General features: G+C 39.1%; 2 protein-coding genes across 2 annotated transcripts; both read right to left on the bottom strand.

Moving 5' to 3' along the window:
* Nucleotides 1–1,150: 1,150 nt before the first annotated feature.
* On the bottom strand, nt 1,151–8,767 carry LOC115432616 (olfactory receptor 2K2-like). The gene is made up of 4 exons (XM_030153523.1): nt 8,666–8,767; nt 3,363–3,754; nt 1,882–2,108; nt 1,151–1,503 (listed from the first exon to the last, which is right to left on the bottom strand). The coding sequence occupies exons 1-4, from the start codon at nt 8,765–8,767 to the stop codon at nt 1,151–1,153; spliced, it is 1,074 nt and encodes a 357-aa protein (XP_030009383.1).
* A 782-nt stretch (nt 8,768–9,549) lies between these two features.
* Nucleotides 9,550–24,372, bottom strand: LOC115432615 (uncharacterized). Its single transcript, XM_030153522.1, has 7 exons — nt 24,316–24,372; nt 18,431–18,822; nt 17,861–18,087; nt 17,379–17,716; nt 12,528–12,919; nt 10,283–10,509; nt 9,550–9,902 (listed from the first exon to the last, which is right to left on the bottom strand). The coding sequence occupies exons 1-7, from the start codon at nt 24,370–24,372 to the stop codon at nt 9,550–9,552; spliced, it is 1,986 nt and encodes a 661-aa protein (XP_030009382.1).
* Nucleotides 24,373–25,122: the final 750 nt, after the last annotated feature.

The raw sequence follows: 25,122 nt of genomic DNA, 5'->3' as shown, positions 1-25,122 counted from the left end.
AGTTTCTATAAGCAAAATTGCTTTTGGGTTTGATAAATCACTTTGCGTGTGCTAAACTAATATATTTTTGATTTTCTCCACCCAGCACACGCATAATTATGTGTAAACACTCCTTATTGCATATTCATTGTGGCAAATGTACTAGCTGGATACAGATGCACTATTTTGCACCTTTGAAAGAAGCAACCCTTAGTGTGTACTGTTAGTAAATCAGTTTGTGTGTGTTGAGTTTGCACGATTTAATACACGTAAACCTTTAGTATATCTGGACCTATGTGTGTTGGCTGGCTTAGACTGTCCCCTCAGAGGAGCTGGAGAAGGTGGTGAGGGTTCTGGGCATCCTGTTGAGGCTGCTGCCCCCATGATCTGAACAAGTACAAGATGATGGATGGGCTGATGGTGCACGATTCATATATGAGAATGATTCGGGACTAGTGCCAGGTTTACATATAGCTGGGAATCTGGGAAAACTGATATTTTCTCATGCATTTTGTATAGGTTACTGAAAATGATTATTTATAAAAACTCTGGCCAAAGTGGAGATTTTGGAAAACTCAGTTTTCATCCTTGCTTTTTGTACAGAAGTATATGAAGTTTAATGTTCCTGAAAATCACAGTATCCAAAAAAATATCTGCTTCTATAAATACCTGGCTATGTGTAAACAAGGTGAACAAACTGCAATGTTTTCTTTTCTGAACAACAGCTTTCTCATCATATTTTCACGTTACTGAAAGACACAAACGACACAAAGAAGGCAATTTTACATCCACGTTCTTGTTATAATTAATTTTCTGCACTGATAAAAACAATTATTGATCAAGTGTTCCATAAATGTATATTACACTGCTGACTGCATTTGGAGAGACAGATATAATATAATGGAAAAAGTTATTTTACTTTCAGTAGAAAAATCCACCCATTCACATCTATGCATGTTTCATGAAAGACAGAAGATAAAACTATTTTTCTTTTGGACATATTTTGTATTTATATGACTGGTCTATGCCACATTCTGCAGATACTTGTCATCACTTTCCTTATTCAAGTCATACCATAAAATATAATGAGAACAAAAAAAAAAAAAAACAGAGTGAGGTGTACTCCCTGAACGAAGACTGACAGTAGAACATTTGAACTTCATCAACAGGTTTAGATTTGCCTCACTGTTAGTCTGAATAACTTGATGACGCTTTTGCGTAGCTCTGTACTGACCAGTCCATAGATAATGGGGTTGACCGCTGGTGGAATGATGGTAAAGAGGATACTGCAGAACTTCTTGATGTTTTGGGACATGGAGGGAAAACGATGACTCAACACTATAATTGTTGTAGCAATTTCAAACAGAACATACACAACAAGGTGTGATGCACATGTCTGGAAGGCCTTGCTGCGGATGCTGCTGTCAGCTTTGCCCTTTGTTACTGTTGCTTGCAGGATTTTAATGTAAGAAAAAGCAATAACGATGAAGACACTCGTGCTCAGTGACCAGCTCATGGACAGGCCTAAAACCGAGAAAAAGTCAGAATTAGTTTTCTGTCAGAGTTGGTTCACACATTCATTCCTCAAACATGACTACAGATACGTATGTTTAAAAAAAAGAAAAAAAGACTCCAGTCTAGGTAGAAATTTGTCTTTTTTTGTGTGCGGGGGGTTAGTTCACATTGAACAAACTGACGCCCTCTCCACAACCTCTGGCCGGACAGAAGAGCAGCAGACGTCTCCTTTCACTGCATAAAATAACTGAGTGAATCTTTTGTCTCTACTGCACTAAGACTTTTTAACACCTGCTAACCCCCACTGAACACTTTCCAAGTATAATAGTGTCATCACATCTTAGGGATACAACTCAATGTAAATGTAACTTTGACTGTGGAACTGACCGTAGATGTTGCTCAAAGTGGTGGGTCCACAGGCCAGTTTCAAGATGGCACGGTTACTGCAGTAAACATGTTGGATAATGTTTCCACATAACGGTACGTCTATATGAAAATAAAAGAGTACACCAATGCAGAGCAGAGCAATAAACCAGGCCAAAGCGCAGCTGAAGATCAGTCGAGTGGACGTCATAATGGAGTGATACCTGAGCGGTTCACACACAGCGATGTACCTTCAACAGAACAACAACTTTATTAAGTCCTCCAACAACATAAAAACACTTATTGGATCATGAAAGGTCACATAAATATAAACATAAATATAGAAGCTCTGTGTATGTTTTGGCCCTTAATATGTTCCTTATAACATAAAATTTAAAGGAGTCGTATATAGGACTGTGACCAAAACTGGTACTGCAATCACATTCAAAACACTGCAGAATATGATATCCCCTCCCCCTCCCCCCAAGACTAGGTGTTGCCAGATCCAGCATGAGAGACTACTACAAGGAGCTACCGTGGCAAACGATGAGTCCAGTATTTATACCAGGCCCGGTCTCTTCATCCAGTTCCGGACCAGTTTCTTTACCCAGTCCCACACCAGGAGGAGAGAGCCAGCCGATCTGCTGGCTCAGCGTGGCCAGCTCCTGGCCTGGGCCAGGTGTTGGTACAGGACCGGGTGATCTCTTCTTCCAGTCCGGAACCAGGTGAAGGGACCAGGCACGGTATAAATACCGGCCAGTGTGGCCCAGCCTGTGAGCGCAGGCCGGCCGGCTCTCTTCTCACGGTCCTGGTGAGACCCCAGGCCATGGGAGACCACAGGAGAGCCAGTGTCGGTCTTCAAACTCTGCTCTGCTTTCAGTCATCTGCATGTCTCAAAAGCATCTCTTATACATATCCTTGTTTTGTTTCTCACTTTGTCACAACAGATTTGGGAATAATAAGAGGCCTTTTGGGTTTAGTAATGTCAGACATTTGTGATCAGAAATGTTCCAGCTGCAGCTCAGTGAGAACTGGCAACCTGGATGCTGAAACACTACTGACTTGGTGATTGGGAGATAGGTGATGGGTGAGGCATCGACCAAAACACAAAATGACAACATAAACATTATTTCTTGGCTGACACTTAGCTTTTCAAATGTGAATATTCTAGCTGGACTACTACTGTCAGTGACATCAGTATTTGAAACGAACATGTTTCCTTAATGTCTGGTGACATCCAGGGCCATTTTATGATTACTTAGAACATAATTCTTACATACAGCTCCTTTAAAGCTATTGAATCCATTATTTGCATTTTCATTCAAATCTGTAAGGAAAGCCAGTTGAAGTGACACTTAACCCAAACAACATTTACCTCTAATTCTGATGCTAAATATTTCATTAGCTTGATATTTCTGGAACCAGTACATCATATGCAGTCTCGGATTGTAAACTATCTATAGGAACAATTACATGACAGTCCTATATGTGGGTATGTTTGATACCTGTCATAGGCCATCGCACACAGAATAGTCTGTACTGCCACTCCATATGTGTGCACACAGAAGGCCTGGGCGATGGCGTGGCTGTAGGCGATCCTCCTCTGTCCTGTCAAGAAGTGAATCATAAATCGAGGTGTAACTGCTATGACCCCCAGCAGGTCACACACCGCCAGGTTACAAATCATCACGAACATGGGTCTGTGCAGGCTCCTGTCGATGATAATGATGAGGATCACTGTTCCGTTCCCCAGCAGGACAACCACAAAGTCCAGCAAAGCCAAGAAAAAGAGGAGCGAACCATATCCTGGTGGTACATAGAAGCCCTCCAGCACGAACGTGATGGGCTGTTTGAGAGGAGCTACCACGGTTATGTTCTCCATCAACAGCAGTTTGGTCTCAGAAAAGACAAAAAACACAAAAAGTGATAAAAGAGACGTAAAACATTTCAAAAGCTCATTCATATGAATCAGTTTGAAGCAAGTAATATTTCCTCATCTCAAGCATGTTTTTCAATGCAAATGTTTGTCTTATAGAGATATTACAGTTAATATTGAGCTATGTTAGTGTCAAACTAAAGCAACGATAATGTAATACCTAACACAATAGCCCTGTGAAGGAACAAACTATTCCTGTTTAAAAATGTCATCAATAATTGTGTTTCAGTTTATATGAGGAAAATGTGTTCACCCCATTTCCAGATGTTTTTACTTGATACAGAAGAGTTTGACTGTATTTAAAAACATTTTAGATTTTCTTTTTAAAAGTCATTATTAAAATGAAAAATCAGCAGCATCATACCTGTAGCAAAGCAGAAAACTAACAATTAGATGAATATAGTCAGTCAGTGTGGAAATTCAGAAATTCATTAAACAACTGAACATTGAAATATTCTAAGACACACTTAATAAGTTCTCATGTAAAACCTAAACGGTTCCACTCTGTCCTCCTCCTCTTTCCATCAGACGTCTGTTGACACTGACAGTGGGAGAAAGTGTGTCATCCTTTATATAAATGTTACTCATTCATTCATTCATTCATTGTCCATCACTAATATTGATCAGGCAGAGTTATTATAATAATAAACCCCACCTCAGACCTTGCAACCTGGCCTTGTGTTGCATCATATTAATGTAAGAAAAAAATGGGATGGTATGAGAAGCACAAATTCAAAAGAAAGCTGTGAAAATAAAATTGTATGTCAACTTGTATTTTAATGTGGATAATATGACTCATCTTTTATGTTTTGTCTGGTCAGTTTCATGTCATTTGTAAATGTACATCCATTCCTCACATTCACGTTGCAACACGTTCAAGAAAAAACTGAACAGGAGCAATTTAGGGCAAGTAAAGAGTTATAAAATTTAATTTGATTTGAAACAGTTGTGAACAAGGATATATACATTTATAAGAAACATATCCCTCCATCCAGGTGATCTCTTCTTCAGGGTAGAGAAAACTAAACCTGATACTGCACCTAGTAAATGTGGGCGGGGAACAAAAGCCAACATCCTTTGGGCAGGGGCTGGACCATACAGGTACTTTTCTGAGGATCTAATGGTCTCGGCCCCTTGGAAAGGTCAGTCACAGGCATCATCCTGTTCTACCTGTTGGACTGATGGAGAAAGGTTAGCCAAACATTACTTTAGTTGAATGTCGATGAGAGGTGACCTGTCAATTGATCTTCCCCTGTCCAAAATGTCTTTGACTCCGTTTGAAAAGAACATACCTACTTACGTATGTAACCGTAGCCCAGGCTTTAAAGTCATTACATGATTGCTTTATGTAGAATTTATTCATACATTAATTTGATTTATATTTATTTGTACTTTAAAAACTGTGGGAAAAAAAAATCTGTTTAAAATGATATGCACAAATGTAGGAACAATCATTTGTAATCAGATTGTATTTTCTTAATATCCGCTGGAAAAGTGCTAGTATTTTTTTAAATTTACCTGGCTCTGTTTGATGAGCTTATCAACCGACCAATCACAGTGAGTCTTATTCGTACCGCCTTTCCGGTATGACAACTTCCTGTTTGTCCGATATAGAAATAGTTAGCACTCGTTCCTTCGTGCGCTATGCATTGAAACGCACAGAATCTATTCCAACACCCTCCGCTTGGTAAGAAGTAAAAATAACTCTTAAAATGTAGTTTTATCAGTTGTGGATGACGTTTAACGTCTGTTGATCGGTATATTGTCGTGATTGGGTTTTGTAGAGCAGCGCGAGAGGCCAATGAAAATTTCTATCTTCCGAGGTGGAATACCGTTAGCATGTTCTTACATTGACTCAGCGGTGAGTGGAAAATACTGTTTAAAAAGCTGTTAAGGTACTGTAGAAGCACTTAATTTTTCGGTTGCTCGTTGCAGATAGTGTTAAGAAGTGTCAATAAGTTATAGTGAGATTGAACTATTTGTGTTTTTTTTCTATATTTATGGTAATTGAAAGAGGTGAAGGTTTTGTGCATTTTCTCACTGTTTAACTGGTGCAGGGAGAAATAATTAAGCACGCTGAGCCTTAATGCCTTTACATTACTGTGAATATTATAGCATATTATTCAGTTTAACTGAGCGAAAAGAGTATTTCGTAGTGTTTTATTTGTATAAAATGATGTTTGTGAGTTATTAATGTAACTCTGAATATGTGTATAATTTCAAGAAGCATTTTGCTAACAAATAGCATTCTGAATGTATTACTTTCATAACTATGACATATATTTGAAACAGGGGTGTAAACAATTAATCGACTAACAATTAATTGTCGATAAGAATTTGCTCGATTAAATCATTAATCATCGGTTAATTGCCCTTTTCCGCCCGTCCACACCTGTCCGAAGGCTGCCGGTTTGTTGTGACGCTGCGGCTGGGATAGCCGGTCATTGAACTGGATCATGGCGTTGATGAGTTAGAATGTCTGTATGGACATGGTGGAGCCAAACACAGACCAGTCTGTTTGTGGCAGCGGTGCACCCCTGAATAAATACATGCACAACTGCGGGGTCCGTACTGGAGCATTTTCCCTTGACGTCGGTGTAGTCTACAGTCAGTCAAAAGTTTCAGTTTCACTTCTGCGGGGGCACGGACTGCACCGTACCCCCATAGTAATGGAAGTAGGACGGAAAGTGACGCACGCATGCATGCGGTTACCAACCAACACTCACGCATCCCCTGGCCGTACTGCGTGCATGTGAGTATTACCCCCCCCCCCCCTCCCCGAAACACACGCGCGTGCACCCCCACACACACACCGGCAAAATGCACACGTGTGCACCCCCCCCCCCATTACACATCACCACATCAACAGATGAATTCACAGGAAACACTGTCTGTACCCAATGGTTCAATAAATCAATCATTAAGGAATATGACATGCTTTTTTACATGAAGTGTATAATCAGTATTTAGCCTTTATTCTGATAGACCGTCTTGAAAAAGAAATTCAGGTACTCAGGAAAATCGTCGCTTATCAATTAATTGTTAATCAATTGATAAGGGCAACCAACTAATGATTAATGAATGAATTGATAATTTGCATCCCTAATTTGAACTGATTGATTGTTGTACAACTAAACTTTTCCAGAACATGATTTAAACTATTTAGTGCAAAGCTGAATGTATTTGATTAGTGATCATTCATGGGAATTTAGATATTAGAACATGATTTATATGGACAATGTATGAGTTTAACAAACTCATCGGATTTCATTTTGCCTGCTATAGGTAAGGGTTTTTTTTTATGGACGCCGTGAAAGGTGTTTCAGCCACGTCGCACCATCCATGTGAGCGTGTCCTGCAAGGAGTGTGTGAAGTTTCAACATTCCAAATTCATCTGAAAATTCCCAGTGTGAACTGGGTGGCAAGCCTCATCGAACCACTGATACTGAGCTTCAGCAACTGATCAGGATCCTTCAGACTTCATCCTTCAGACTGTGTGGTAAGACAAAACCAAACACTGACACTGGTTGGGAAGAAAAAGGGCCCAAACACAAGGCTTAATAACTTTGGGAAAACAAAGAGGGTTTTATTTTGCTGGCTTTATTTATTTTAGTTTGTTATTTTTCATACAATAGTTATTTTTTTCTAAGAATGTTGTAGGCTTAAAGTGTGTTATAAAACTGTAATGCAAGTGGTCATAAGACAAATACAAACCAATAGTGTCTGTGTTATTGACGTTCAAATTCCTGGCTCTTAAAACTTAGCACCTTCTTATACTGGTTCAGTTACCATTATTGATTATTATCTAGCTGTGCTCTATTACTACATTGTAATCATAGTTACATAAAACCAGCATGAATTAGCTTTAAATTCATATCAAGCTTGGTAGGTTTGTTGGATTCTAGAGGCAGCTGACCGGAGCCAGGAGGCCAAGCAGAGGATGACTCTAGCTCCAGCAGCAAAGTCAAAAACCTGGGTTCGTTGCAAGTCAAATGAAGCCAGGAAACATGACTTTTATTTGGCCTCAAGGAGGTTCTGATAAACCATCAGGTGACTCAGAAGGGCAAAGTGTTGCTTCACTAAAACCTTTCCCCAGGGTCAAGGAATGTTGCTTGTTCTCATCCTGGTCATGTACCAGCTCTTCACCTTCACTGTTGTTCTTGGGTGAATGGGGCACCTACAAGCAAATGGTCCAACCCAGAACAACTGTAGTTCAAGCTCAGTTCATATTGCTGACAGTAAGTCAGACTCATTCATGGGGCAGCCATTGGTTCAGGAGGTAGAGTGGGTTGTCCAAAAACCAAAGGGTTGGCAGCTCCCGCTTTGTTGTAGTCACCTTGCCTTCAGTGTCACTCACTCTGGTGTATGAATGCATGTGAATGTTTGATGGTGGTCGGAATTGGCAGCCACACTTCCATTAGCCTGCCCCAGGGCAGCTGGGGATTCAAATGTTGTTTACCACCACCAGAGTGTGAATGAATAATGGGTCAATAATTTAAAGTGCTTTGGGTGCCTTGAAAAGTGCTATAATTATTATTATTCCTGGCGGGGTTTGGATTCCACCAGGGCTGCCCTCTGTAATTCTGTTCTCAACTTTTATAGACATCATTTCTTTGAGTAGCCAAGGGATATAAGGTGTCCAGTTCAGTAACCTCAGGATGAAATCATTGAAGGAGTTGCTTCCCCAACTGAAGCTTAAATATCTTGACAACTTATTCACGACATGGAGAAGAATTGAATGGAAGATTGACATGTGTCTTGTTACTGCACTAATATGGATACTGTACTGGTGTGTTGTGAAGAGGATCCACCGGTTTGTCAGTGCATCTAGATTCTTATGGGTCCAGTGTGTCCTGGGCAGACAACACACACAGTGGAGAGACCAGGTGTGTTGGCTGGCTTAGACTGTCCCCTCAGAGGAGCTGGAGAAGGTGGTGAAGGTTCTGGGCATCCTGTTGAGGCTGCTGCCCCCATGATCCGAACAAGTACAAGATGATGGATGGGCTGATGGTGCACGATTCATATATGAGACTGATTCAGGTCTAATGCCAGGTTTACACATACCTGGGTATCTGGGAAAAATGATATTTTCTCATGCATTTTGTATAGGTTACTGAAGATGATTATTTATGAAAAGTCTGGCCAAAGTGGAGATTTTGGAAAACTCAGTTTTCATCCTTGCTTTTGTACAAAAGTATATGAAGTTTAATGTTCCTGAAAATCACAGTATCCAAAAAAATATATTTCTTTAAATACCTGGCTATGTGTAAACAAGGTGAACAAACTGCAGTGTTTACTTTTCTCAACAACAGCTTTTCTCAACATATTTTCATGTTACTGAAAGACACAAAACGACACAAAGAAGGCAATTTTACATCCATGTTCTTGTTATAATACATTTTCTGCACTAATGAAAACAATTATTAATCAAGTGCTCCATAAATGTATATATAATTTCTGACTGAAATTTGAGGAAAAGATATAATATAATGGAAAAAGGTATTTTACTTTTAGTAGAAAAATCCACCCATTCAGATCTATGCATGTTTTATGAAAGACAGAAAATAAAAATATTTTCTTTTGGACATATTTTGTATTTATATGACTGGTTTATTTCACATCTTGCAGATACTTGTCATCACTTACCTTATTCAGTCATACCATAAAATATAATGAGATAAAAGAAAGAAAATCAAAGTGAGGTGTACTCCCTGAACGAAGACTGACAGTAGAACAATTGAACTTCATCAACAGGTTTAGATTTGCCTCACTGTTAGTCTGAATAACTTGATGATGCTTTTACGTAGCTCTGTTATGACCAGTCCATAGATAATGGGGTTGACCGCTGGTGGAATGATTACAGTCAAGATACTGAGGAACTTCTTGATGTTTTGGGACATGGAGGGAAAACGATGACTCAACACTATAATTGCTGAAGCAATTTCAAACAGAACATACACAACAAGGTGTGATGCACATGTCTGGAAGGCCTTGCTGCGGATGCTGCTGTCAGCTTTGCCCTTTGTTACTGTTGCTTGCAGGATTTTAATGTAAGAAAAAGCAATAACGATGAAGACACTCGTGCTCAGTGACCAGCTCATGGACAGGCCTAAAACCGAGAAAAAGTCAGAATTAGTTTTCTGTCAGAGTTGGTTACACACATTCATTCCTCAAACATGACTACAGATATGTATGTTTAAAAAAAAGAAAAAAAGACTCCAGTCTAGGTAGAAATCTGTTGTTTTTTTGTGTGCGGGGGGTTAGTTCACATTGAACAAACTGACGCCCTCTCCACAACCTCTGGCCGGACAGAAGAGCAGCAGACGTCTCCTTTCACTGCATAAAATAACTGAGTGAATCTTTTGTCTCTACTGCACTAAGACTTTTTAACACCTGCTAACCCCCACTGAACACTTTTCCAGTATAATAGTGCTATCACATCTTAGGGATACAACTCAATGTAAATGTAACTTTGACTGTGGAACTGACCGTAGATGTTGTTCAAAGTGGTGGGTCCACAGGCCAGTTTCAAGATGGCACGGTTACTGCAGTAAATATGCTGGAGGACGTTTCCACATAATGGTACATTTATATGAAAATAAAAGAGTACACCAATGCAGAGCAGAGCAATAAACCAGGCCAAAGCGCAGCTGAAGATCAGTCGAGTGGACGTCATAATGGAGTGATACCTGAGCGGTTCACACACAGCGATGTACCTTCAACAGAACAACAGCTTTATTAAGTCCTCCACCAACAAAAACACTTATTGGATCATGAAATGTCAAGTGAATATAAATATAAACATAAATATAGAGACTCTATGTATGTTTTGAAAAGAGGTGATGACACGCACATCCATTTGGTGTGCAGGATCCCAGAAAACAGTGAGCTCCCAAGAGGATATTTATTCACCACAGTAGTGACATTTTGGGTATCGACCCTTCATCAGACCGGGGACGGATCATGACACACAAGTGTTTATATAGAATTGTAATTGCAATATCATGTGACAGGTAATGCAAATAATCTCATGTTAACAGTAACTTTTAAATAAATGTGTCTTTAAATTCATAATTCATACAAATACAATAATCAAGTTTCTTTAAATTAGTATAAATACAATGGTTTAGTTACTTTAAGTTAATGGAAACTCATACAAATACAATGATCAAATTACTTTAAATTTAAACAAATTCATACAAGTTTCTTTAAATACATATAAATACATAAACTAGTTTATTTATTGCCACATGACAGTCGTATATGCATGAATTTGTATGAATTTAAAGAAAGTACAGCGTTGGATTTATTTGAATTCGATGACGTAGAAGGTAAAAGATTTTAAAAAACTAAACTAAAACTAAGCATTTAGAAAATTACAAGAACTAATAAAAACTAGCAAACCGTCTCTAAAAACTAATTAAAACCAACTGAATTAGAGAAAAAAAGTCAAAACTAAATAAAACTAAACTACACTGAACAAAAATATAAACGCCCCACTTTTGTTTTTGCTCCCATTTTTCATGAGCTGAACTCAAAGATCTAAAACTTTTTCTGTGTACACACAAGGTTTATGTCTCTCAAATATTGTTCACAAATCTGTCTAAATTTGTGTTAGTGAACACTTCTTCTTTGCTGAGATAATCCATCCACCTCACAGGTGTGGCATATCAAGATGCTGATTAGACAGCATGATTTTTGCACAGGTGTGCCTTAGGCTGGCCACAATAAAAGGCCACTCCAAAATGTGCAGTTATATCACACAGCACAATACCACAGATGTCACAAGTTTTGAGGGAATATGCAATTGGCATGCTGACTTCAGGAATGTCCAGCAGAGCTTCTGCCTGTGAATTGAATGTTCATTTCTCTACCATAAGCCATCTCCAAAGCTGTTTCAGAGAATTCATGAAGAAGACTGTGCGAGGAAAATGGTGGTCACACCAAATACTGAATGCTTTTCTGACCCCCTTGGACCACCCAATACAGTAAAAGTGCACATTTTAGAGTGGCCTTTTATTGTGGCCAGCCTAAGTCACACCTGTGCAATAATCCTGCTGTCTAATCAGCATCTTGATATGCCACACCTTTGCGGTCGATGGATTATCTCAGCGAAGGACAAAGGAGAAGTGCTCACTAACACAGATTTAGACAAATTTATGAACAATATTTGAGAGAAATAGGCCTTTTGTGTACATAGGAAAAGTTTTAGAACTTTGAGTTCAGCTCATGAAAAATGGGAGCAAAAACAAAAGTGGGGCATTTATATTTTTGTTCAGTGTATCATGAAAAATCCAAAACTATTATAACTTTGCACTAGTGTGAAGTAATCTATATGAAACATCTATAGGAGGGGTCTCAGATCAAAGTCCTCATTGAGACCTTTAGGGCTAAGTGTGTGCAGTGTGTAAATCCAAAATGCCTCTTGTTGTAGTAACCTGTTGTGTGGACCTTATCTTATTCTTTCATCTATGTATGTTTGGGCCATTAATATGTTCCTTATTACATAAAATTTAAAGATATTGCATCTATTATTTGCATTTTGATTCAACTTTGTAAGAACGCCAACTGAAGTGATACTTAACCCAAACAACATTTACCACCAATTCTGATGCAAAATATTTCATGAGCTTGATATTTCTGGAACCAGCACATTATATGCAGTCTTGGATTATAAACTATCTATAGGAAAAATTAGGAAAATGACAGTCCTATATGTGAGTGTGTTAGATACCTGTCATAGGCCATCGCACACAGAATAGTCTGTACTGCAGCTCCATATGTGTGCACACAGAAGGCCTGGGCGATGGCGTGGCCGTAGGCGATCCTCCTCTGCCCTGTCAAGAAGTGAATCATAAATCGAGGTATAACTGCTATGACCCCCAGCAGGTCACACGCCGCCAGGTTCCAAACCATCACAAACATGGGTCTGTGCAGGCTCCTTTCGATAATGATGATGAGCATCACCATGCCGTTCCCCAGCAGCACAACCACAAAGTCCAACAAAGCCAAGAAGAAGAGGAGTGAACCGTATCCTGGTGGTACATAGAAGCCCTCCAGCACGAACGTGATGGGCTGTTTGAGAGGAGCTACCACGGTTATGTTCTCCATCAACAGCAGTTTGGTCTCAGAAAAGACAAAAAACACAGGAAGTGTTAAAAGAGACATAAAACATTTCAAAAGTTCATTCATATGAATCAGTTTAAAGCTGGTTAAAAAAAAAAAAGACTTTTGGGAAATGAAAAAATAAGAAATCATCTTCTCAAGTCAATGCAAATGTTTGTCTTATAGAGATATTACAGTTAATATTGAGCTATGTTAGTGTCACACTAAAGCAACAATAATGTAATACTTAACACAATAGCCCTGCAAAGGAAAAAAAAACTATTCCTGTTTAAAAAATATAATCAATAATTGTGTTTCAGTTTGAGGAAAATGTGCTCACTCCATTTCCAGATGTTTTTACTTGATACAAAAGAGTTTGATTGTATTTAAAGACACTTCAGATTTTCTTTTTAAAAGTCATTATAACAATTAAAAATCAGCAGCATCATACCTGTAGCAAAGCAGAAAACTAACAATTAGATGAATGTAGTCAGTCAGTGTGGAAATTTAGAAATTCATTAAACAACTGAACATTGAAATAATCTAAGACACACTTGATAAATTCTCATGTAAAACCTAAACGGTTCCACTCCGTCCTCCTCCTCTTTCCATCAGATGTCTGTTGACACTGACAGTGGGAGAAAGTGTGTCATCCTTTAAATAAATGTTACTCATTCATTCCTTGTCCATCACTAATACTGATCAGGCAGAGTTATTATAATAATAAACCCCACCTCAGACCTTGCAACCTGGCCATGTCTTGCATCATTTTAATGTGAAAAAAAAGGGAAGGTATGAGATGTGCAAATTCTAAAGAAAGCTGTGAAAAGAAACTGATCAAAAAAACAAACTAACAAGCAAACCATCCCCCCAACCAATCACACCCTGCACGCACATGTGCGCACACACACAAGTACACAAAGTGGCCTAAACAGTTTGTTCTCTGTCCTAAAATAAATAATTTGGATGAGTTTGTTGTCAGTGTTGCTCTTCAGTTTGTTAAAAGAGAATACTAGTTTGCCCTCTTGTTAACATTGCACTTAATGTGGAATTTTTTTTTTTGTTATCTTTATGAAGAATGTGAACTGACAGAACTGTGATTAGATTGTTGTTGTTTGTTCAAAACTACCTGTCAGGGAAAAGTGCAATACTAATGTTTAAAACACATTTAGTGATATTAATCATTTATTTTATTTTCAATTTGATTTATAGCAGCAGAATTATATTATTCCTGTTCGTCTATATTCTCTTGTGTTCAAAAATTGGGGGAAAAATGTTCATAAATTCATAAATGTATTACAGACATTTTGAGGGGTTTTCTTTCTTCCTGTACCGAACCAAAAACAAACAAAAAAAAAACTAACCGTGGCTTTCAAAATCGAAAACGTACCGAACCGAAAATTTTGTGTACTGTTACAGGCTGTGACAGGGTTCCTCAGGATGAAAGGAAAAATAACGGCGTAGTCGAAAAAAAAATATTTTTAAGTGTTTTATTGTGCTCGTCTTCCCAAAGTGCAAAAATTAGTGCTCAGTACAAAGTATGAAAAAATAACATTTACAATCGTAGAGAAAAAATACTTCTTCAGTGTAACCAGCTCAGCATCCACTGACCCATGATTGAGAAAGGCCCTCTTTTAAAACCCTGAGGCTCCTCCCCCAGGTAATTAACAAACCAAACTGGCCATAACTCCCACATTACACAACATCTCATGTTCACATTATTACAATAGATTCTTTCAAATACAATATGTGTAATATCCTGAACAATGGGTCTCTAAAACAACCAGGAAAAATAATAAAATTAATCTAGTGCAAAACCGGCACTTTGCAGTGACGTCACCAGGATGTCAGCGGACCGCGTCCCGCGTACGATGCAGTTTAACCCGGAAGTCAGAGAGGCGCTCCGTTTCACAGTCGGAACATGTGAATGTGGGATGTATGCTGGATGAAAGTTTGAGAGCCGGCAAACTATGGGAAGAACAATGGATTTACAGCGGTCAAGTGTGCACGCAAGACTACTGCGATGTCGGTCTGATGGTAAAAAGGATGAAAATGGAGTGAACGGACAGGAGATGAAGGAAATGGACAACCAGGTAATGAGTGTGTATGTGTATGTGTGTGTGCTTCAGCTTATCGCGGGAGTTTTCCTACGGTACCTGACGGGGCTCTTCCGTCACACAGGCCTACCGGTAATTCTAACCAAGCTCTGACTCTAATATAATGTGGACCTAACGAAGTGGGCCATGGACCCCATACTCCCAAAGCAACCCCTACAGGTTACCATAGGGAACACAGTCAAATGCCTTCTCTAAATCCAACTAACTATCCAAGTAACTCCAAGGCCTCCATGCCTGGATGCAACCAATCCACACTGCACCAGACCTGTATGGCTTCTTCTGCAGGTGGTGGGCCCACAGAAGAATGGTCCCCTGTAGCCTAGCTGGGCCCTGGCCACCAGGTGCTCAACAAGGAACTCCTTGCTCCAGGGTTGGGCCCCGGTAACCCTGATCCGGGTGAAGGAAACTGGGTTGCTTGATGTTGCATTCATATGGGTCAAGAATCACACTTTGTCTGGCTCGTCACCTTGGACTAATTTGCCTTGGGAGAGCCTATCAAGGACTACATGACCCTGACAACATAGTTCCTAGGTTTATGTGGTCACTCAAACCCCTCCGCCACAAAAGGCAGCGATTCAAGGGGGGACCCTTCTACTTCAAGTTACTTCAAACCAACTGAAACATGAATCTAGATCCAGTATGTGTGAAGGGTCAAGTATTCATGGGTGTTGTTTATTTATCTTGTCTTTCTCCTGTAGTTAGTGCTTTTCAGTTTCTGGTTGAATGTCCCTTTGAGTCCTGATGTGCCAGTGCTGACACGATATGATTTTTAAAAAATATTAATAAAAATTAATCCGTTTGCTCAATAGGAAACTTTTCTGAATGTGCTGATAGAATAGACATTGTGCTTTCCACACACCTCTGAACATGCTCAGTGCACTCCCCACCCCCATGTAATGGAGGGCAAAACTTGGAGCAGTGAATAAGACCGACTCAGGGGTATCTTCATATCTTTTCTCTTGCTAATTTATTGGGTTATTCTTTAAATTGTACTCTGAGTTTTGACTTTTTTTTCAAAAAAAATGTGATTTAGCTCTGTACAAGTACAACTGAACTGAATCCCGTGTGGATAATATGATCTAAGTTTGCAGGCTCTCATTCATTATAATGGACGCAAAGTAACACCTGCCGATGACCAGCAGCAGTAGCATTAAAGCTGCAATGAGATGTTCAGCGACTAAAACGGAACATTCTTCCACAGTGTTTACTGAGCTGAACAGCAGCACCTTCTCTACATCTCCATGTTACTGAAAGACACACCAGTCCGTGCTGTTTTACATTTTTTGTACCAATAAAACCAATTTCCTGAAATTGTCGTCAGAATTGAATTTTATTTATTTTATTAGAATTGTATTTATGAAGCACTTGACTGATGAGAAATAAAGAGAATGAAAGAAAACAATAGTTATCTCAGTCTATGAGAAAACTCTTCTTATTCTACTAGGTAACTTATACTTAACAATTATCTATGAGTCATAGATAAGTGTAAGTTACGTAGTGAATAATTAATAGTTATTAGACAGTCCATCCATTTTCTGAACTCTTTAGTCCTTTTGAGAGTTGTGGGGGTGCTTGAACCTGTCCCAGCTACCAGTGCATGTCTTCGGACGGTGCAAACTCCACACAGGAGGGCAGGTATTGAACCCAGGACCTTCTTGCTGTGGGGTGGTAATGCTAACCATTGCACCACTGTGCCCCTTCTAGTTATTTCCTTTTCATTAGAAAAATACACCTGTCCAGTAACAGTCAACACAGTCAACATGAATAACTGTTTTTTGTTTTTATGAGAAAAAAATATTGTTTTTCTGACAATAAAAACAAAAAAAGCAAACTGTCAGTCAATCATTTGAACTTTGTAAGCCGACTGAACAAATTCCAATGTTTACTGAACTGAACAACAGCTTTCTCATCATATTTTCATGTTACTGAAAGACACAAAATGACACAAAGAAGGCAATTTTACATCCATGTTTTTATTTCAATTAATTTTCTGCACTAATGAAAACAATTGTTATTCAAGTGCTCCATAAATGTACAGTATATATAATTTCTGACTGCACTTTGAGGAACAGATATAATGTGAATGGAAAAAGTTATTTTACTTTCGGTAGAAAAATCCATCCATTCACATCTATCCATGTTTGATGAAAGACAGAAAATAAAAATATTTTCTTTTGAACATGTTTTGTATATATTTTGGCCTATTTCACATCCTGCAGATACTTGTCATCACTTTCCATATTCAAGTCATACTATAAAATATAATGAGATAAAAAAAAAGAAAAAACCGTGAGGTGTACTCCCTGAACGAAGACTGACAGTAGAACATTTGAACTTCATCAACAGGTTTAGATTTGCCTCACTTTTAGTCTGAATAACTTGATGATGCTTTTACGTAGCTCTGTTATGACCAGTCCATAGATAATGGGGTTGACCGCTGGTGGAATGATAACAATCAGGATACTGCAGAACTTCTTGATGTTTTGGGACATGGAGGGAAAACGATGACTCAGCACTATAATTACGACACCAAGTTTATACAGAACATACACAATGAGGTGTGATGCACATGTCTGGAAGGCCTTGCTGCGGATGCTGCTGTCAGCTTTGCCTTTTGTTACTGATGCTTGCAGGATTTTAATGTAAGAAAAAGCAATGACGATGAAGATGGTAGTATTCACTGTCCAGCTCAGGAACAGGCCTAAAAATGATAGCCACAGTTAGCTTTCCACCAAAGATGGTTCACATATTAATTACTAGTTAGTAACTTCACTCTAAAGTGAAAATCAAATCTAAGTCAAATTATAAATCGCAAATGTATTTTTATTGTGACTGTGGAACTGACCGTAGATGTTGTTCTCAGGGGTTGGTTCACAGGCCAGATTCAAGATGGCCCGGTTACTGCAGTAAACATGCTGGATGATGTTTCCACATAACGGTACGTCTATATGAAAATAAAAGAGTACACCGGTGCCGAGCAGAGCAATAAACCAGGCCAAAGCGCAGCTGAAGATCAGTCGAACGGACGTCATAATGGAGTGATACCTGAGTGGTTCACACACAGCAATGTACCTTCAACAGAACAACAGCTTTACTTAGTCCTCCATTGACACAAAAACACTTAGATATTACAGATTGTATGAATATACAGAGACTTTGTATGTTTTGGCCATTAAAATATCCTTTTTTAATCTTACTGTATATAATTTAAAGTTATTAGATCCATAATTTTCATCATCATTCAAATTTGTGAGAAAGTGATGTTTTATGTGACAGTTAACCCTAACTACATTTGCCTTTAATTCTGATGCTGATAAGCGTTTCATGAGTTCGAGATTTCTGAAACCAGAAAACACTTGTTCAGTCAATCTGTACAGTTAGGAAAATGCTACAGTTCCACATGTGTGTTTGATACCTGTCATAGGCCATCGCACACAGAATAGTCTGTACAGCAATTCCATATGTGTGCACACAGAAGCCCTGGGCGATGGCGTGGCTGAAGGAGATCCTCCTCTCTCCCGTTAAGAAGTGAATCATGAGTTGAGGTACAACTGTTGTGGCCCCCAGCAGGTCACACGCCACCAGGTTCCAAACCATCACGAACATGGGTCTGTGTAGGCTCCTGTCGATGATGATGATGAGCATCACTGTTCCGTTCCCCAGCAGGACAACCACAAAGTCCAACAAAGCCAAGAAAAAGAGGAGTGAACCGTATCCTGGTGGTACATAGAAGCCCTCCAGCACGAACGTGATGGGCTGTTTGAGAGGAACTACCACGGTTATGTTCTCCATCAACAGCAGTTTGGTCTCAGAAAAGACAAATGCAGAAAATGTTACAAGAGACATAAAGCATTTCTAAAGCTGATTCATATAAATTATCCAAAACTGTCTTCACTTCGATCAGTTTCAAACAGGTGAAGAAAAAAAAAAACAAAGGGTTTCCAGAAAATGAAAGTTAGAAATTATCTTCCCTTATATTAAAGCTAAGGTTGAGCTACATTAAAGTCACACTAAAACCTCAGTTTATACAATATCTCTGCAAAGGAAGAAGAGTTTTCAATATTTTAAGAGTGAATGAACGTCTCAGTGTAACAATGTCATCAATAGACCTTTTTCACAACTTCCGCATTTTTGACCAGAAATACGCAATCGTCATTAATCCGATGCAAAATCAGCAGCATCATACCTACAGCAAAGCAGAAAACTGACAATTTGATGAATGTATTCAGTCTGTGAAAATTCAGAGAGCCATTGAACAACTGAACATTAAAATAAACATTTTGTAAGTTCTCATGCAAAACCTAAGTGGTTCCACTCTGTCCTCTTCCATCAGGGGTCTGATGACACTGAAAATGCCATGAAGTGTGTCGTCATATAAATAAATGTTTCTCTGTGTCCATCATTAATATTGATCAAACAGTGTTACGGAAATAACAATTGACCCCGCCCCAAACCTCACAACCCTGTCACGTCTTTGATCATTTTAATGTCAATCTTAAATCTGAAAAAGTGGTGATGATTACACAAAAAGCAGTGAAATAAAATGTGTACCTGTATTTCACACATGCCACATAGTCACGTAGTGGCTCGTACTTATGCAGTACAGCCAGAACATTCCTTGTTTCCAATCGAACCCGGTTGCGAAACCACTCTGTACCATGTGGGTGTCCGTCATTAAAACAGGTTGCATATTTTTCTTCTCAGGGCCCTTGACCAAGGTGCTGATGAAGACCAAGAGTTGGTCCCTGAGTGCTTTCAAAGGCAAAAACAGATGAGAAAATATCTGTTTTTCTATATACCTGGTGCATTCCACCAATCACAATATACTCATAGATCATTATTTTTATTCAATGCACTTACAGAACTATCAGTCAAGACCTACAGACCCCTGCCTCTTGGACCAAGACATCCAGATCCCTTCCCCCCCAGACCCAAGTCTTCTAGGCCCCAGACCCAAGACCACCAGACGTTTTACTTCAGATCTGCAATCCTAACTGAGAACAGGGGGGGTTAATATCAAATACCACATTAGCCCTGATTTTCAGATGCAACAAGATTTTCTAAGCACTCCTGTGTAATTTTTTAAAAAGTTTTTCGTCCAAACCCCACCCCCAACCCCAAAAATTACTTTTTTAGCTCTGAAAATCGCAACTTTCACAGCTTCTCCACTCTTTTGTCCAGTGCGGTATATAAATATGTTCATGATGGGCCATTTAATGATCTTGTAAGTGCCATATTGTATCGTGACAGTACTTTGTACTATGAAAAGTCTAATGTCAAGGTCATGTTGTAGGTTAAAGGTCACCAAAATGCCTAGGTTTTTCAAAAATTCATACCATTCTGACATTTTATCAAATATGTCCTCAGTTCTCTTCCCTCTGGTTTCCTGGTGGGATCCCCCAAGGCCTTTGGCCCTTTCAAACCACATTAGAGACAAAACATGTACATTCCATTTGAATTTGCCGCCATTAGTGTGGCAGGAAACACTAACACTTCATTCATTCATTCATTTTCTGAACCCGCTTTATCCTCACTAGGTCTCTTGGAGCCTATCCCGGCTACTCATGGGCAAAGGCGGGGTTCACCCTGGACATTTCTCCAGTTCATCGCAGGGCTGAACATATAGAGACAAACAATCACTCTCACATTCATACCTATGGGCGATTTAGATTAAGCCATTAACCTATCAGTGCATGTGTTTGGATGGTGGGAGGAGCCAGATTACCCGGAGAGAACCCACACAGACACGGGGAGAGCATGCAAAGTCCACACAGAAAGGTCCACCCCCATCGACTGGTGTTGGAATTGAACCCAGGACCTTCTGTGTGTGAGGCACCAGTGCTATCCACTGCACCACCATGTCGCCCACAACAGGACATATACATGTAAATGTCAGTCAAGTGAAACTACGCTTGTTATTTTTGACATGTCTATATGGATAATACAATGGGTAAATGGTTCTGTTTAATGTGTCTTATTGAGTGGAAGTTGTTTGTGGTCATTAGATGTGTTATGAGGAGAGCCCAACATTTGGAAGAACCCACATTAACAGCTTAATTCCATGAAATATGCATTTTGGACCATTTGGGTGACCTTTGACCTATAATTTGACCTTGACACTACACCTTTTGTAGTGCAAAGCACTCTTAAGACGTGATATGTCTCACAAAAAAAAACATTTAAGGGCCCAGCATGAGCATATTGCTACACTGTACTTCATCAAAAGTTTGGAAGTTGTCAGGGTTGATAAAGTAATTTTTGGGGGGGTGGGGGGGTGGGGGGGGTTGGGCTTGATTTGAAATTTTTTCACATTTTCATATTCCCAAAACATAGGAGCATTAGAAAATCTGGGCTAAAGTTGAATCTGAAAATTTTCCTGAAATAAGCCCCCCTCCCCACTGAGAAACTTGATTTATTTTTTTTCTGCTGGAGGATCTGCTGAGAACCTTATTCTACTTGGGAATATCATTTCAGGTGTAAGGTGGTCAGTCAAGTATATGGTTTTGTACTTTCCAGATTATTCACTGAAGACCAATAGTAGGCTACTACTAAAAAGAAATCCAACCTGAACCAAATCCAACTTATTACTGTGAGAAGATCTTTATGGAGCTTAAAACTGCAGCTTCAGATGCAATTGGAGATAATGAGTTAATTTAAGGAAAAAAAAAATACTGAGAGGATTTCAGTCAAGATGTTTGTTCATGTCCATGTGTATTGTGTGGTTTATATGGATGGACGTGTCAGTCAGTGGAGGTTGGACCTAATGTTATGGAGTCTGATAATGGAGCTCATTTTTATTAGAAAATACTGGCATTGATTCAACAAATTGCACTTTATTTTACTTTGGCTGTCAATTAATTACTTCTGGATGGAAAGACATAGATTCGATAGATTTTGTTTCTCTTGAATGAATCAAATCTGTGTTTTTATCAGTGCATCACATATCTGATGACAGCATACGTGGTCAGTGGTGACTAAAAAATAAAATGTCGTGGACAGTTTTGTGAGCTCTTTTAGAAGCATGTTGTTGTTGTTGGGAAACACTAAACTGGCCAGTATCTAAAGTACTTAATGTGAGCTCAGTCTAAAACATTCACAGCTGTAAAATAAATCCAAAACACTATAATTTATATATAGCAATACAGTAGTGTAATAGTAAATTACTGACCATTTCAGAGGTACAACTGGGCACAAAACCTACAATATTTAACAACTTTGTCATTTATCAAGATATTTGCACTGTGTTGCTCTGTCCTGTTATTTCAGTATGTCTGTCATGAACCATTTCACCTTCAGCAAAACCGTGTGTGTGTGTCAGTTTCCGTCCTACTTTTAATACCATTGGGGCATGGGCCTTTGCGTCTGTGCCCCCTGCAGAAGTGAAAGTGAAGCTTTATGCTCATTTATCTTTTCTCTACCTCCTGAAGCTTTGCAAACTTTCATTTGAGGAGGCAGGACGTTTGTCTTGGAGTATAAGAAGTCTAATGCAATGGTGAGGATTTTTTTTTGTATGAAATGTATGGTGTGGCGGCAAGGATTTTGCCGTGGTGCTGCTCCAGGCTAAAGTTGTTCTACAAAAAAAATGTGTTATTTCTTTGTTGCTTTTGTTTGAATTATTGCAGTGTAAAGAAATGAACCATTCTATAGAAAAGAGTTCTGATAAAACCCTGATCTAATCACATGCTTCAGTTTGACGCTGCACTGACTAAGACCTGGACAAGCCAACAATCAGACTGGAAAACCAAAACCAGGACCATCAGACCAAGTCCTAAAGTTTGGACTTGGTGCCTGCTGAACTCTGAAAGTTTGTTGTCTTGTATGTTTGAGTGAAGTGTGTGCTTCAGGTCATGTTAGTCTTTGTGTGTTGTTGGATGGTGTTACATAATGTTGGGGTTTGCGGTGACACAGCAGTGAGTCCCTGTAGACCTCAGCGGTTTTCATGAGCTCCTGTAAACACTGGTCTCCTCTGAGCTCCGATAAACTTGTAGGTCCTCTGTCTGTGCTCCCACAGGACTAATTACCATCAGAAACTGTTGATAAGTGTTTTGATCGGTGGCAGCTCACAGCGGACCTCATTAATGATCACTTCTGATTCAGAAACACTAACTCTTAGGCCATTAGAGGACGCTGTGCTCCCCAAGCTCCAAACATGCAACAGAAGAAAACTTTTGCAACAGTGTTGACAGAATGTAACTTTTCAGATTGCAATATGTCATCATTTTATGTTCCATTAATGTGGTCTTATCGCCAAATATGTTGAATTTAACCCTTTCATGCGTAGTGGTCACTCCAGTGGACAGCTGTTCAAAGCTGTTCTCTTATACGTATATTCATGGGTTTTGTTGTATTAGTTCAACACAGTGGATGCTTATGCACCATCACATACACTGTAATTCATACCATTACTGTAACTTTGCTGTTCTTGATAAACCTGATCTGCAGTAACATGTTTGAGTGTAAATCAATTGCTTGTTATTATTATTAGACTGTAATTAACTTTTCTTTTTTAAAACAAAAAAAAAAGTTTGTTTTTTTTTGCATATTATATCCATGAATTGAGTAATGACTAGAATTGGAATATGTTAAAATGTGAGAAAACATCAGATTAGCATTAAAAGTGTTTTCATTTCATAGTTTTCACTCAATATAACAGTAAATACGTGTTTCTTTGCTTCTAAAATTAAACGCATGATGTCTAGCTAAGTGGACATTTTTTGAACTCCATGAAAAATAAGTTTATAAGAAAATTTTCGATCACATTGTTTGTTTTTTTTTCATGCTTAAAGACAAATAAAAACACTCAAAAAAAAAAAATCTTGATTAAGGTTCTCATAATTTATGCATGAAAGGGTTAATATTGTGATTGACTGAAGGATGGAATTGATTTCACCAGTTATTAAAACTGAAGAAGTCTCTTGGATGAGAGACAATAATTAATTAATTAATTAATTTTTCCTTTCTTGCCTACGTGGGTGGTGTCTCCTTCAGACTCAGGTCCTCTACCAGAAGTCTGGGAGCCAGAGGGTTCTGCGCAGGATTTTAGCTGTTCCTAGGACTGCGCTCTTTTGGACAGAGATCTCTGATGTTGTTCCTGGTATCTGCTGGTTCCATCCTCTCAGCTTGGGGGTCACTGACCCTGGTGCCCCCCCATCACTAATACTAGTACATCACTGGTACCACTGTTGCCTTTATACCCCACATTTCCTCTATCTCCTCTTCCAGCCCTTGCTATTTCTCGAGCTTCTCGTGCTCTTTCTTTCTGATGTTGCTGTCACTTGGGTTTGCTACATGTATCACTACCGCTGTCTTCTGATGTTTATCCACCACCACTGTGTCAGGCAGACTGGTCATCACCATCTTGTCGGTCTGGATCTGGAAGTCCCACAGGATCTTGGCCTGTTTGTTCTCTGTCACTTTTTGGGATGTCTCCCATCTGGACCCTGGGACCTCCAGTCCATACTCTGTACAGATATTCCTGTACATTATGTCCTCTACCTGTTTATGCCGTTCCATGTATGCCTTATCTGCCAGTATCTTACACGCCGCTGTAATGTGCTGGACTGTCTCAGGGGCTTCTCTCCACAGCCTATGTTGCGCTCCCCGCCCGGATGTTCAAGGGAGACGGCTGCGTTGTATGTGTTATTGAAATGACCATGAACTCGCTACGTGTCCTTACTCGTCCGTGGTTTATTCAACAGCCGCCATTACAACAATCATTTCAACGATGCACATACGCACAACTTCCTTCTAGACAGTATGAATCGATCAGGCACGAAACATTGAACAAAACAGTGTATCGCTTGTTTAACATAAAACATTTGTAAATGCATTAGTTTTTTTTAAACAAAATATGTAATGATTTTTATAACTATTTAAAATGTGAAATTAAATTTATATAAACCCATATTTTCCCTCATTAACTAAACATAAGTGCAACCATACTGCACCCATGCACTTCAGTACCAATACATACAAATCTCTAACAATACCTGAGAACAACCCGACGTCTTATTAACCCAGTAAGAACATCTCAAAGAAATAATGTGCTTTTTAAGTTACAAAAAAATAAGGCATTTTAACCTGTCACACCTACATCTTGGGTCTTGT

The sequence above is a fragment of the Sphaeramia orbicularis genome, chromosome 14 (genome assembly GCF_902148855.1).
Source record: "Sphaeramia orbicularis chromosome 14, fSphaOr1.1, whole genome shotgun sequence".
Classification (NCBI taxonomy): Eukaryota; Metazoa; Chordata; class Actinopteri; order Kurtiformes; family Apogonidae; genus Sphaeramia; species Sphaeramia orbicularis.
Note: the sequence above shows the minus strand (reverse complement) of the source record. Positions and strands in the feature narration are given on the sequence as shown.